The sequence below is a fragment of the Schistocerca cancellata genome, chromosome 8 (genome assembly GCF_023864275.1).
Source record: "Schistocerca cancellata isolate TAMUIC-IGC-003103 chromosome 8, iqSchCanc2.1, whole genome shotgun sequence".
Lineage (NCBI taxonomy): Eukaryota > Metazoa > Arthropoda > Insecta > Orthoptera > Acrididae > Schistocerca > Schistocerca cancellata.
The window spans coordinates 199,880,338-199,895,364 of NC_064633.1; the positions used below are offsets into that span (position 1 = coordinate 199,880,338).

Genomic DNA, 15,027 nt, shown 5'->3' on the forward strand with positions numbered 1-15,027 from the left:
AGATACTAGTGGTAATGGGATAGGTGCAGTTCTGATACAAATTTTAAAAAATGCTGAAAAGGTGAGAGCGTATGCTTCTAGAGCACCCACCAAGTTTGAGAAGAACTACTCTACGTCTGAGAAATTGTTTGGGCCATCAAGTTTCAACCATATTTATTTGGCAAACCATTCACCATTGTGACAGAAGATGGATTGGGTCGACTGGCACTAAGGGTAAGATCTGCTGCTGGACACATTACAAAATTTGATGTCTAAATTTATACAACCTTCAGTGGTAAGATCTCTTTTTGATGTTGACTACTGCAGCAGAAGAAACCAAAGGGATGATTGTGATTTGTTCTTTCTTAGCTGTACATTGCAACTTGTGGATTGTTTCAAGCATTATAAGGAGGAGGAATTCTGTTCATCTGTTTGAAAATACTTCATTGGTGCGTGTGACTACATGGTCCACAAATTCCCATTGAAGAGTGAAATGCTGAGGAATGCAACAGTAATGCAATTTGTGGAAAAGTTTCCAGAATTATTGAATTCAGTTTCAGGTAAACATCATGATGCCATAGATGAACAACAATCCCAGATTTGTGCATTTTGGATATATGACCTACCAGAAAGAATTGATCAGCAGTGATTGCTGATAGGAAAATTAAGAAGTAGTGGTGAGAGCATAAAATTTGACAGACTAGTTCATGCTCTGTTAGGTGTTCTAATGATCCCTCACAGGATGCTAGATGTGAAAGGATATTTAGTCAGGTCGCTAAAACAAAAACACAGTTTAGATCGTCTACTGGTGACAAAAGCTTGAAGAGATTGTTGACAGTAAAATCAAGAATGGAGGGTGACCGCTTTCAGCTAACCTTTGACAGAGGATTTCTCAGAAGGGTAAAATCTTCAACAGTTACCTCCTTAAATCAGTCGAAATATATTGTCAAGTGTTTGGTGAGAAGATAATTATATCTCTGTGCTAGCATCTTTACTCTATCCTCACCATGTATTGGAAGTGTAACTAAGGAGAAAAATGATAGATCCTGATCAGAATGGAGAACAAATTCCTTCTTCAATAATTGGGAATAGACATTAACTTTTATTGTCCTAATACATTTTGAGAGAGAACTTTTATTTTATTTGATAATTGTTCCAGTTTGTTAATACATGCACATTATCATCATCATTATCATTCAGATTCTGCAATAAGCTATCTACTGCAGAACAAACTTATACTTGAAACTTTCTGACAGATTAAAACTGTGTGCCAGACCGAGACTCGAACTTGGGACCTTTGCCTTTCACAGGCAAGTGCTCTACCGACTGAGCTACCTAAGCACGACTCATGCCCCGTCCTCACAGCTTTACTTCCGCCAGTTTCTCGTCTCCTACCTTCCAAACTTCACAGAAGCTCTCCTGCGAACCTTGTAGAACTAGCACTCCTGGAAGAAAGGATATAGCAGAGACATGGCTTAGCCACAGCCTGGGGGATGTTTCTAGAATGAAATTTTCACTCTACATCAGAGTGTGCGCTGATATGAAACTTTCTGGCAGATTAAAACTGTGTGCCGGACCGAGACTTGAACTCGGGACCTTTACCTTTTGCGGGCAAGCGCTTTACCGACTGAGAGGAGAGCTTCTGTGAAGTTTGGAAGGTAGGAGACGAGGTACTGGCAGAATTAAGGCTGTGAGGACGGGGCGTGAGTCGTGCTTGGGTAGCTCAGTCAGTAGAGCACTTGCCCGCAAAAGGCAAAGGTCCCGAGTTCGAGTCTTGGTCTGGCACACAGTTTTAATCTGCCAGAAAGTTTCATATCAGCACACACTCTGCTGTAGAGTGAAAATTTCATTCTAGAAACTTATACTTCATCATTAAGAAGAGAAGTACTGTACATGTTCTTATGATTGTTTCAATGTTACTTGATTTTTAAGTATAAACTAATACTAATGGGCTACATAGGTAGAGTTAAATATTATGAGAATTTCATAGATTTCTTCAGTGGCATAGTTTCCCTGAAAATATGTAATACTAGCTAACTTTGCGTATGCTGACATATAATTTGTGGAATCTTGTAAGGAAAAAGTAGATACCACTGTCTAATACATAGTGCTAGATACTACCCTTCAAAAAATGCTGTTTGTGTAGAATTTCGGAATACACTAGAGAGCTAATTGGTGAACCTATTTAAACAAGCTTCATGCATATCTCACAAAACAATATGGTGGACACTTTTATGACAATCATATTTTTTAAATTAAAACTAAAAAATGTACCTGAATTGACTGTCTTTTGTAAGTTTGTGTGTGTGTGTGTGTGTGTGTGTGTGTGTGTGTGTGTGTGTGTGTGTGTGTGTGTGAGTTCATAAGAGGCAAATTTAGTGGCTATGACATCAGTGTGAGAGTTTACTGTCTAAATGAATTGCTGTTGGGGAGGATATCGAGCATGAAGATATGTAGCTGATCCTCGATAATGTTCACGTAGTCCACAGCTGCTGCGGTGCTTTCAGTTAGTACCACGGCTCCCATGGAAGCTCAGATGAATCTCCAACATAGTATAATTCTGCCCCTGGCAGCCTGCATCCCTAACATGGTGCATGTTTCAAGCAGCCATTCGCGTGGTTGATGGTGTACGTGGACACAACTGTCAACCTGATGTATCAGTAACCATGATTTAACCAACCATGTTACATGTTTCCACTGGTCCCCCACTAATGGTGATTGATTACATTGGATCAACATAGCAACACAATGAGTTGTCTGCTGAAAAGCCCCATATTCAGCAATATACTGTAGATGTGCTCCGAAATGTGTATGCGTGCAGCACCATTGTAATTTGTCGTCAGATCTTCCACAGATTACTGAATGCCCTGCTTTGCAGAGTGTGCAAACCTTAAATCTCCACATTACATGATGAGGCGTGGATGTCCAACACCTCATATGCTAATTGTCCTTAAAATAGTTTCCGCGGGTGCTGATGACAGTAGCGCAAGAGCAGGTGATCAGCTTTGCTATTTCCGAGATGCTCATTCCCAGACACCAGGCCATCATGCTTATGTCAGTGGATTTCCTTGCAGTTCATACCATCACTAGAATGAGTTCACATTCAGGTCAGTTCCATTTATATACTTTCCCCATAGCATTATGTGACAGTAACGCGACAAGGTTACATACAGTCTGTCAGTGGGAAGTGTTCATGTTTTGAGTCTTCAGTGTATTTTAGGTGTTACTAGGAATTGCAAAGAAAATAAGATTTAATGCAAACTGTTTTCATTCTCTACAAGACAGTAAGACAGCTTTGACGGTGGGGTAAGTCGTATTGCTCTACTTGTGGAAGCTCGGTTACTGTTAACACAAGTGTATGGTAGGTGTCTTCAGTGCTCTTATAGATAAACATTAAGTGTTTTTTTTAAATCGGTTGTCTGCATGATGTAGCTGACCATGCAGCAGGTCAGGATGGTGATGTACTTTAATGTGCCGTCCCCCTGAACACTGTCATCTCATTATCTGATAGACAAATCATGGGTCAGTGGGCAGCTGAATGTTTGGAAATGGTGGAAAACATACTAGGGGTACTCAAATCGACCATACAGACATGGTGGACTTCATGGCAGACTCACCGAAGGAAGGTAGTGCTGCTCACCAAACTGCACTTACAACATAGCCCTTTTAACACACAGTTTCCACCTCTCGTGAGAGGATCCACCACTGTGTTGAGTTTGTGGTTCTGCCCCTCAACACCACTCACCTATGAGAATGACATGCTGATTATTTATCAGGACATTGATGACCGTGCTGTTGAGCACCTCACATCCATAATCGCCATCAGAACCTCAACACCTTCTCCCCTGTTGACTTCTTCTGGTCTTCAGCCCAACATACCAGGCCACACTCATTGATATCACCCCCCACCTCAAGGATGGCTACATCAGTACCACTGTTCTCATTGGACATACTAACCATCAACAATACCTTCAAGGTATAAAGGGTATAATGGTCTGAGTGAAGAAGTAGAATTTATGAGAAATTGCTCTTAACATCAGTTATGACCTCCCTCCCCTCCAAGAAAATAAATTCCTAAAAATATGCTCTGGTCACTTCTGGCGTATTGGCAATTGATTATTCTTCTTACCTCTGTTGTTGTAATAATGGTAACACTGTGGCCACTATTTCAGTACATGTATAACAGATTGTAACACCCTTGATTTCTTTGCAGTTTACCTCTAAATCCTGTACTTTATATTTATCATTTTCTGTACAGTTTTTTCACTGACGTTTAAACTAAAAATGAGAAATAAGTAAGGGACTCATTTGCTTTGACACAGCCCATCCATAGAACAGTCTGTTGGAAGTGTTGTAATCACTGGCCACTGATGAAGCAGCCGCGCGGGATTAGCCGAGCGGTCTAAGGCATTGCAGTCGTGGACTGTGCGGCTGGTCCCGGTGGAGGTTCGAGTCCTCCCTCGGGCATGGGTGTTTATGTTTGTCCTTAGGATATTTTAGGTTAAGTAGTGCGTAAGCTTAGGGACTGATGACCTTAGCGGTTCCCATAAGATTTCACACACATTTGAACATTTTTGAACTGATGATGCACACATCCCAGGGTAGATCTCACCACTTGCCAGTATTTGTTATTTATTATGTAAGAGCTCTAAAATGTTATGGGAAATTACTGTTATAAAATATTTAGATAACTGAGAGGATTTGTTTTTGTGTACCGATGAAATGGCTCTATCAAGATAATTTCATCCCCCCCCCCCCCCCCCCCCCAATAATGAACCAGCTTTAAGTATTAAGTTTGACCTTCATTAATCACCCATCCCTTGTATTTGCTGAATGGTTTTGGCATTGTGTGACATAGTTTTCTGAAAGTAACAGTTACTAGGAAAGGTTGACACTTTTGTAACCATAATTGCACTATGGAAAAGCCATCTTCTACACTGCCGGCAGCTTGAATGCAAGTTGAATATTGCTCGTAAGGTTCGCTTAGTCAACAGACTAATAAATACATCAGTGAGCCAGTTGCACATCAGCCAAATGTCAGTTTATTAGGAGAAGCTGTTGAAAACATGATTAAAATTTTTTTGAAAAATTTCGAGTCACGAATTACAAAGTGGCTGGAAAGTTTTTCCGTTATTTATTAATGTAGCTACTGAGGTTTGATGCTTAGTGGAGATAGCACCACTTCACAAAAACAGATGATAATGGCTTTAGTATGTGTTACTGGCTGAATCATTGTGAACACGTTCCCCCAGTTTTTTGCCTGCTGCAAGTGTTGCTGTGGTGGTGCATGCCTTCTAGGCAGACTGTTTTCATAAATTTAATACACTTCTACTGGGTAAGTTAATACAAATTTATCTTTCATTATTTGTTATGTTTTCATGTAATGAAACAAAAATAATTGATCTTATCACTAAATATAATTATGCAGATAAAATAGTATTTTAAAACATGTATTTTCTTCAGTTTATTTAATTTACACATTGCTTAGTTAAATTAATTTTTAACTTTGTGTACTGTTCTTTGGATGGTGTCCCCCCCCCCCCCTCCCCATTTGTCATCATTAGTGAACATGTTCATTCCGAGATTAAAGGCCTCCATGCTAATGCAATATCTTAACACCAAAATTGCTCAAACCATTAGATGCGGTGATCGGAATGTTAGTTACAGTAACAGAATTGGACAACCAACGAAACTCACTCCAGGCATATGGCGAAGGACAAATTTGGCATCAGTGCTCGGGCAGGTGTCAAACGTCTGAATTTTTCAGATGATTATTTATTTATTTACTCATTCACCAAGCAGTGACAGAAAACTCTTATAAAAGGTTATAATTAGGAAAGCTTTCAGAACCAGTGGCTCCTTTGGGCTCCGAAAGCTTGCGTAATTATAACCTTTTTTATGTATATGTTCTGCTGCCACTTGGTGAGTAGATTTTTTTATCTATCCAATTACAATTTCCAGTATAAAATTGTTGTTTTCATTGTTATACACTCCTGGAAATTGAAATAAGAACACCGTGAAATCATTGTCCCAGGAAGGGGAAACTTTATTGACACATTCCTGGGGTCAGATACATCACATGATCACACTGACAGAACCACAGGCACATAGACACAGGCAACAGAGCATGCACAATGTCGGCACTAGTACAGTGTATATCCACCTTTCGCAGCAATGCAGGCTGCTTTTCTCCCATGGAGACGATCGTAGAGATGCTGGATGTAGTCCTGTGGAACGGCTTGCCATGCCATTTCCACCTGGCGCCTCAGTTGGACCAGCGTTCGTGCTGGACGTGCAGACCGCGTGAGACGACGCTTCATCCAGTCCCAAACATGCTCAATGGGGGACAGATCCGGAGATCTTGCTGGCCAGGGTAGTTGACTTACACCTTCTAGAGCACGTTGGGTGGCACGGGTTACATGCAGACGTGCATTGTCCTGTTGGAACAGCAAGTTCCCTTGCCGGTCTAGGAATGGTAGAACGATGGGTTCGATGACGGTTTGGATGTACCGTGCACTATTCAGTGTCCCCTCGACGATCACCAGTGGTGTACGGCCAGTGTAGGAGATCGCTCCCCACACCATGATGCCGGGTGTTGGCCCTGTGTGCCTCGGTCGTATGCAGTCCTGATTGTGGCGCTCACCTGCACGGCGCCAAACACGCATACGACCATCATTGGCACCAAGGCAGAAGCGACTCTCATCGCTGAAGACGACACGTCTCCATTCGTCCCTCCATTCACGCCTGTCGCGACACCACTGGAGGCGGGCTGCACGATGTTGGGGCGTGAGCGGAAGACGGCCTAACGGTGTGCGGGACCGTAGCCCAGCTTCATGGAGACGGTTGCGAATGGTCCTCGCCGATACCCCAGGAGCAACAGTGTCCCTAATTTGCTGGGAAGTGGCGGTGCGGTCCCCTACGGCACTGCGTAGGATCCTACGGTCTTGGCGTGCATCCGTGCGTCGCTGCGGTCCGGTCCCAGGTCGACGGGCACGTGCACCTTCCGTCAACTGCACATACGGTTAACGTCCACGCTGTCGCGGCATGCTACCAGTGTTAAAGACTGCGATGGAGCTCCGTATGCCACGGCAAAGTGGCTGACACTGACGGCGGCGGTGCACAAATGCTGCGCAGCTAGCGCCATTCGACGGCCAACACCGCGGTTCCTGGTGTGTCCGCTGTGCCGTGCGTGTGATCATTGCTTGTACAGCCCTCTCGCAGTGTCCGGAGCAAGTATGGTGGGTCTGACACACCCGTGTCAATGTGTTCTTTTTTCCATTTCCAGGAGTGTATTTATTAATTTATTTATTTCCTGTTTCCTTCCCATTTGTTACCTAGATACCAGAACAGACTAAATCTTGCATGTGGGTTAGTATATATGAATATAATACATAATATTTAACATGGCTTCAAATGAGTTAGTGTATATGTTGCGCAGCACTATACTCCTGTACTTTGAATAAGAACGAAATAAAATTTCTTCATTTATCTGGATAGTTAGCCCATAGTACACTCTTCTTGGTTGTCTCTCAACCTTATAGATTGGGAGCTTATAAGCTGATAGTTTGGGTGTCACTTAGTTCAGCCTGTGCCATAGTTACTCATTCATTATTGTGTAATTGGATAGATAAAAAAATTACTCACCAAACGGTGACCATAGGACCCACATATAAAAAAAATATTTTGCATATGCAAGCTTTCTGAGCCCTCCTGGTAGAAGGGTTGAAAGTGGAATAAGAGGGGAGAAGAAAAGGACTGAGGAGACTTAGGAAAAGGGGTAAAGTTCAGAAAAGTCATGCAGAAATCCGGCTCAGGAGACTTACAGGATGGGATCAGGAGAGACTTGTGTTATACACAGGGGGTTTGCCAAAGACGCCCCTGTCCTGGTTTCTAACATCTTGTGTAAAGGTGCACTTCTGAACGATATGGTCTGGGATGCTGATTGCTTCACGTTCACAAGTATCAGTCGTACATTGTCATATTTTCTGTAAGAGCTGGGATATGAACCATGTCCCAACTGGTAATGTATAGCTCCCGTGATCAGAAGGAAGTATGACGTCATTGAACTTTATTTTATGTTAGAAAGGAACTGCCCAGCTCTCCTCCCTCTTTCTGCCCTGCCCCAGATTTCTTGTCATTCTCTATTAATACATGACATTATTTCCTCATTTGGTATGGCTCTTGTGTCCAGTATCTCATTTACATTATCATATTTGCCTTCTTGAGCCAATATTGTGCACCTGTATTCCTTACTGCTTGGACCAGTATAACAAGGAGTCATGTTGCTCTATATGCACTTGTCAGCTGCAGGAGTATACTTCTCTGTGCTCTCTGAAGAGCCTGTGCTGTCTGTAGAATCCCATACACTCAACCCGTGGCCCACAGTAGCAGTTAATGTTGTGTTGTGGTACATTTTTGTTGCACATAGAGGCAGCGGAAAGCTTCTTTGGTCAATTGTTACTATTTTGCTTGGGTTTTCGCCTCTCTGGCAAACAATTTCCAAATGTGCATGAGGAGACCTTTAAACTTCTTTGCTCTTCACAGGTTGGTCATTTATTTTGATTGTAAGTTTTTCTTGATCTTGATAAGTTTTCCTTTTAGTATATATGCACTTATAAAGTGTTATGTGCATTGGTATAGTTAATTTATTTTCTGCAAACCAAGCGCTAATTGTTTCAAGAACTTTGCTGTTATTTTCTTGTAATTTAACCGTTGCATTGGCAGAATCTGTAATTAGCAGATTGTCTGTGTAGGCTATGCAGCCTCTAGTGTTTGTCATATGCTGTAGCTGAGTCAATTAAGGCCCAGTGCCAACATTCCAGAACTCTGGACTGCAAACAGAGCCTCTTGGACACCTTTCTCACCTGCCTTGCTCTGTGTCTTAAAGACAGTAAGGAGGTGTCTTAAAGACAGTAAGGAGGGACTCAAGGATGTTTAAACTATCTAACGACTGTTAGGATTACCTTGTATTGCCCTGTCTGTAATTCTTGGACCAGTTCTTTGGCTTCAGTGTCAACATCATATCCAATTCCTTACAGTGGTTGTATCTTGAATTCTGCCTTTAAAATTTCCCAGTTCGCCTTGCATATACTGTATATTCCCTCAAGTTGGTTGTTGAACATCTAAGTCATTTTCTGCATATGTAATTGTGAAATAAAGCAGACTATGCACACTGACGTTCGAGTTTGCAAGATAAAATGAAGCCCAAGTTCTTGTGTAGTGTGCTGCAGGCTGAAACCTTTTTCATCAGTTACTCTGCTGTACCACGGAGTTAATTTTACATTTACGTACAGTATTAAAATGTGTCCGTAATGTCAACTCAGTATTGCTGCTGTTTTTAACGTCTCTCTGTGTGACTTATCTCCAGACTATTGAAATATTGACTGGTTACATAAATTTTTCCGAAAGCAGCTGTTGTTTCTAGGGTCACTGCATGTTTGTCACACAGTTGATGTATCTTTGTCACTGTTATATTTTTATCTGGCACCATAATGGTAGCCATTGATTGATGACCTGGTGTTATGATCAGTGTCGTATCTAGCGTGTGAGGTAATATCCTAATTCTGGAGTATGGCTCTTGTATACATAGTATGTATAGGTCCATCTCTTCTAACTTTTTTCCGAGTTCTTGCATCACCGTGGTGCTGTGCATCACATATCATTTAGTATCTTCCATTGACTTTAGGATGTCATTTGATGGTATGTGAATGTCACAGGAACCTTCTGAGCACATAGCTATGGAGCTTTTCTATTCTGTGATCATATACAATTCGGCCATGTGATATCACTAAGTGTTCTACTGATGTCTAGTATCTTTTGTCTCATCTTAAAGACTGTGTCATGTAGTGTCTGTAGTTTCTCTGTGTTTGTAGGCAAATTGTTGATACCGAGTTGAATATGATCAACTTCCTCTGTGGCATGAAAATATACGGTACTATCTTCTGGATGAATGTGATTGTTATGCATAGCACATGCATGTCCTCCAGTTTAGCTAGTCTCATTGTATTTCACACATTTTGTAAATAGGCCACAGGTCCACCCAGAAACTTCTTCCATTTCTCATGTTACGCCCATCACTTTTTATTTTATTTTCATAATTCCTGTTGTCATGTTTAGGTTCTCCAGTGAACTTTGTATTTTCATAAGCTTCCATTGTTAGATGCTGTGCTCTATCACACTCTGCTGCTATAACTGTTATGTGAGGTCACATCCTGAATTAGTTGTACTTTCAGCTTGTTCTGAATTTAAGTGTACTATTGGTCAGAGGGAAAAGGTCAGTCAGTGGCAGTTATTATTGGGAAGGATTGTTCCTGTCAATGGTCAAGTAGTTCAGAACAGTCTTTTCCCAATTCCCAACAATGCAGTTCTTATGCCAGATGGAGCAACATCTCTCACAGCCAAGCAAACACTGGCACTTCTAAAGAGAACGTTCACTGTTGTTTGGGATGATTGGCCTGGAAACACTGACCTAAGCCGTGTTCAGCACCTCTGGGCAGGATGCAGTCTTCAAAGAACTTCATCCACCCAACAGAAATCAGCTTATTGCCCTTGTTCAGTAGGAGTCAAATTCTGTCACCTTTGAAGAGACAGCAGTGCTTGCAGAGAATTTTGGCAGGTGAGCTGAAGAATGTCTGCATAATTAGGGATGCCGTACAGAATACTGAAAAAATGAACAGATGACTGTCCAAATCATACATTCAAATGTAAAACCCTCTACAAATAATTGAATTATATGATTTGTCATAAATGTTTACTTTTACTTGGATGACACAAATGCTTTTTAGAGAGCGATATAGACAATCCCAGAAATTTTGAATGGATATTATTAGGTAGGTCCATCTTAAATGATACTTCCTTTACTTCTTAGTCTTTTATCATTGTGAGAGTGTCAAGTTTGTGTGCAACTCATGCCATCGCCAAATGAAATGCCATGGAGCAAAAAGTATGTTTGGAGGATGAAGTACAATGTGAGAAAGTTGAAGAGTGTCAGAGTATTACGTAAGATATTAACAGTCGGAACAATTTCATCCTCACCAGGCAACTACAACAAATATTTCCAGCCTGCAGGAGAAAATGCATCATTGTGTGCTCACTGAGGTCACTTGCCAATTCACTGTGTTTCCTATTTCCAGGCTATGTTTTCAGACTCTCATGTAACCACCACAGTTGGGAAAACTAAACATGGCAACCACAAACCAAAGTGAGACCATAGCAGATGGGGTCCCACTGTGGGCATGTTATTGGAATATCACAAGATATCATTGACAGCCAATATGTCTGGACACTAGTTAACTCTGAGGTTTCATTCTTTCTGATATTGGATGTCCATCATCTCCACTTGAAGAACATACAAAGAATGCTATACTGAAGCATATGCTTGCAAAATTCATTCAGCCAACTACAATCCATATTCTTACGATTACTATAAATTACCACACAACGCTTTTCTAATTTGTCAAGCTCCAGAACGTAGCAGTAACTTTGTCATTGGATGGAACTTCTTGGGGCGCCACAAATTGTCGTATAGACTGTAGAAAATCTCAGCTCGGAGCTCACAACCCTTCACGATTCAATCATTACAGTAGGACATCGCTCTTTTTCCATTGAATCTTTTTCTGTTGCTCTGGAAACTCGGAAGTCACTATTTTCCGATTGACTCTTTGTCTGTTACTCTGGAAAAACACGAGCTGTTTCTCACACGATCTCAAGTCTTACCCACCGACTTACACATATACGTCCTCATGCCAGCAATTTTTTAACCATTGCCACAAGCTTGTGTACGGTACCTTGCTTCAAGATATACTACATCCAGAAAAATTATCAATAAGCTTCTCCAGTGTTAATAACATTGAAGGCAATTTGTCTTACCATCCATCACTAACTCCTCTGAACTTCAGAGTGGAACTTACTTTCCAATATATCTCTTTAATTTCGTCATTCTCTTGAACTCAGCCTATATTAGCATCACTCCTCAGTTTCCTGCTTTTAAAGGTGGCCGTTAGAGTCTGTATTCATGTATCCTCCTCCCCCCCCCCCCCCATGGGTTCTTACATTTATTGTATTTATTTATTGTTGAGTTCATTTGTATTATTCCTGACATCTTGGGTTGTCGGGTGTTCTGCCGGATATCAGCGTCGTACTTGCACGATATTTCGGTCACGTAGCTCGTGACCTTCATCAGGTGCGGCCTGAGACTGCTCCTCGAGTGGACCTGGTCCAGTATTTATGCCTATGGCCTTCCTCCTCCTTCTAATTGCCATTTTCTTTTCTTTTTTTCAATCCATCATTACTACTACTATATACCTAGCAAATTCCAGTGAAGTGCTTGCAGATGCACTGCCTCCCACCTACATCTATTTCTGAGGTCTTCTCTTTCCTATTTCCTCACTTCCACTTTAAACCCCACAAGTCAAGCTAACATAGGTTCTGCTACTTGCTAGGAGTAATGTTTTTATTTTGTGTGTATCTGTTGGCTGGACTGAATTTTGCCTTGTGAATATAAGTTGTAGTCTGTCCAGGTATCCCTTTATGAACTTAACAAATTTTCAAATAGAATTTTCCTTCTTAAACACCTAAAATCTGATGCACACAATTTATTTCTTCCATTCTGCTGGAACTTCCTTAGTTCAGAATCAGTTTAGTATGTTTCAGTGTATTAGATTAATTTCAAGATTTCCACTGGAAAAGTTACATGGAACTTCTTATGTGACATTTTCCAGAGTCAAATAGCAGTTATCTTCTCAGACTAGTACTTCAAAAATAAAGAGCATTATGCATCTTTAATCAGTATCGGCCACCCTTTTTAAAATTTCATTTTTAATGCTTGAAGCAGGCTTTAGCTGCATTTTAAGTTATTAGTGTAAGTTTCACATTCCTGTAGTAATGTGATAGCTTTTTGTTATATACAGAAAGGGAGCGCCCCTCAGAAAAACACGAAAAAGGAAAGGAAGTCAGTGGTCGAGAATCGAAAGAGAGATCTGAACGCAAGACTGAAGGTGCGAGGCAAGGAGCAGGAGGAACATCTCTCACAAATGACCTGCCTTCTACAAAGCTGACTTCAGCTCCCAAAATAGTACCCGCTGGACATGCTATCGCTGCAATTGAAACCAAGAGGGAGCTGCCACCAGTGTAAGTATTGCATCGTGGGGTACTTAAAATGTTGATTGTGGCATACAAATTGAAGTCTGTACTGGCTTTAAGTTATTGTTCTTCATATATGTAAACACTCTTCCATCTAACATACAACAATCGGAATTAGTCCTTTTTGCAGATGACTCTAGTACTGTAATCAGTCCAAGCTTACATATAGAAACAAAGCTCTTAAAAGCTCATTGACTGGTTTTCTGCAAGTGGAGTCAACCTTCAATTGTAAAAAGATACATTATGTTCAGTTCTGCATATTTTGGTGTAGTACACCAATGATAAGTGTAACACATGGCGAGGATGTGGAAACTTTGAAATTCTTAGGTGTCTGTATTGATGAGAATTTAAATTTTGAAAAAGCACATTTTGAAATTCCTAAAACAACTTAGTTCAGCCACATTTGCACTTAGAATCGTTGCAGATCAGTAACTTTACATATCTTGCATATTTTCATTCAATAATGTCCCAGAGTAATGTTCTGGGGTAACTCATGTTTAAGAATGAAAGTCTTCTGTGTGCAAGAACATGCTTTAAGAATAATATGTGGTGCTCACTGATGCTCATATTGTAGATATCTGTTTAAGGAGTTGGGCATTGTGACTACAGCTTCACAGTATATTCATTCCCACATGAAATTAGTTGTTAAATATCCCACTGCATTTCAAAAGGGTGTACATAATTACAATGCCAGAAGGAAAAGAGATTCACTACTCTATATTAAGGCTATCTATGCCATGAAGAAGGTGTGCACAATCCTGCACCAAAATTTTTTTATCATTTCCCCAGTGATATAAAATTTCTGGCAGGCAGCAAAGTAAAATTTGGAAAAAAAAAAAAAAAAAAAACTGAGAAAGTTTCTTCTTGACAACTCCTTCTATTCCATAGAAGAATGTCTATTACTGTGATATGATGTGTAAAATATGGTGAGTAGGAATTATTAACTCACATCTGCATATCTTTTTTCTTTTGTGAGAGGAGGGGGTTGGGCACAGCTTACAAATGTTCAGAATGGAACTGTATGTAAAAATTAATTTCCAAAGTGAATGTAAAATGACTTGTTCCATATCTTTATGATCTATCATGAAAAATGATCCATTGAACATGAAACAAACTAACTAGTCTCTCCACATAATGGTGTTACTACTGCCTTTGCCCTACAAAGTAGGTCATCATATTTCCCAGCAATGATAAGCAGATGCAGAGAGAGCACTTCACAGCCACCACATGAAATTTTAATATTAATATCATTAAATTTGTGTCTGCTGAGGAAAGTGAGGGAGTTTAGCTCTTCCTTTAGTCAGTGGTGGCCACTCACATTGGAATCCCTACGGCCACTACTGCCTTCTTCCCTACTTGAGTGTTTGGACTGCTTTGAGCCAAGTTATATTGCACACAGTTATTTGCATAGAGTGTCTTGTGGATTTAAGTGTGGAGATTTATAGAATAAATAAATAAAATAAATAAATGAAATTCAAAAGTGATCGCAGTGGTTAACATTTTGACTGGTACATTCATGAGCCACAACCAAATCATTGAAAAAAATTCTGTCATAGTGGAGTGAGTTATCAGAAGGGATGAAGTTATAACCACATCATTCAGTGTACTGTACTGTCTCCACTGCAGGTTGTGCCACCTTGATGACATATGTTGACTAAATTTTCGTAACCAATAAGACTACAAAAACTGAAAAAATAGTAGTTAGTGCTAATTAACTTACAGCTTCCTCAAGGAGTGGAAGTTAACAACGTATCAAGGGACTGCACATTTGCAATCACAATAATGGCCATTGAAGTGGCGTACTTTTACATGCAAAGATAATCTAAAATTATGAGAATGATAAAACTCAAAAAAACAGTAGTAGACCTTTTTGATGAATCTCTAGGGACTGCCATAATATTTTTCCCT

The 15,027-nt window shown here is 40.5% G+C and overlaps 1 protein-coding gene across 1 annotated transcript in view; it reads left to right on the forward strand.

Annotated features, from left to right (window-relative positions):
* LOC126094939 (THO complex subunit 2) overlaps positions 1 to 15,027 on the forward strand; it is a 313,848-nt gene that overhangs the window by 201,067 nt on the left and 97,754 nt on the right. Inside the window, 1 exon segment of the mRNA XM_049909587.1 lies at positions 12,888 to 13,107. Within this exon segment, the coding sequence (XP_049765544.1) occupies positions 12,888 to 13,107 (220 nt within the window).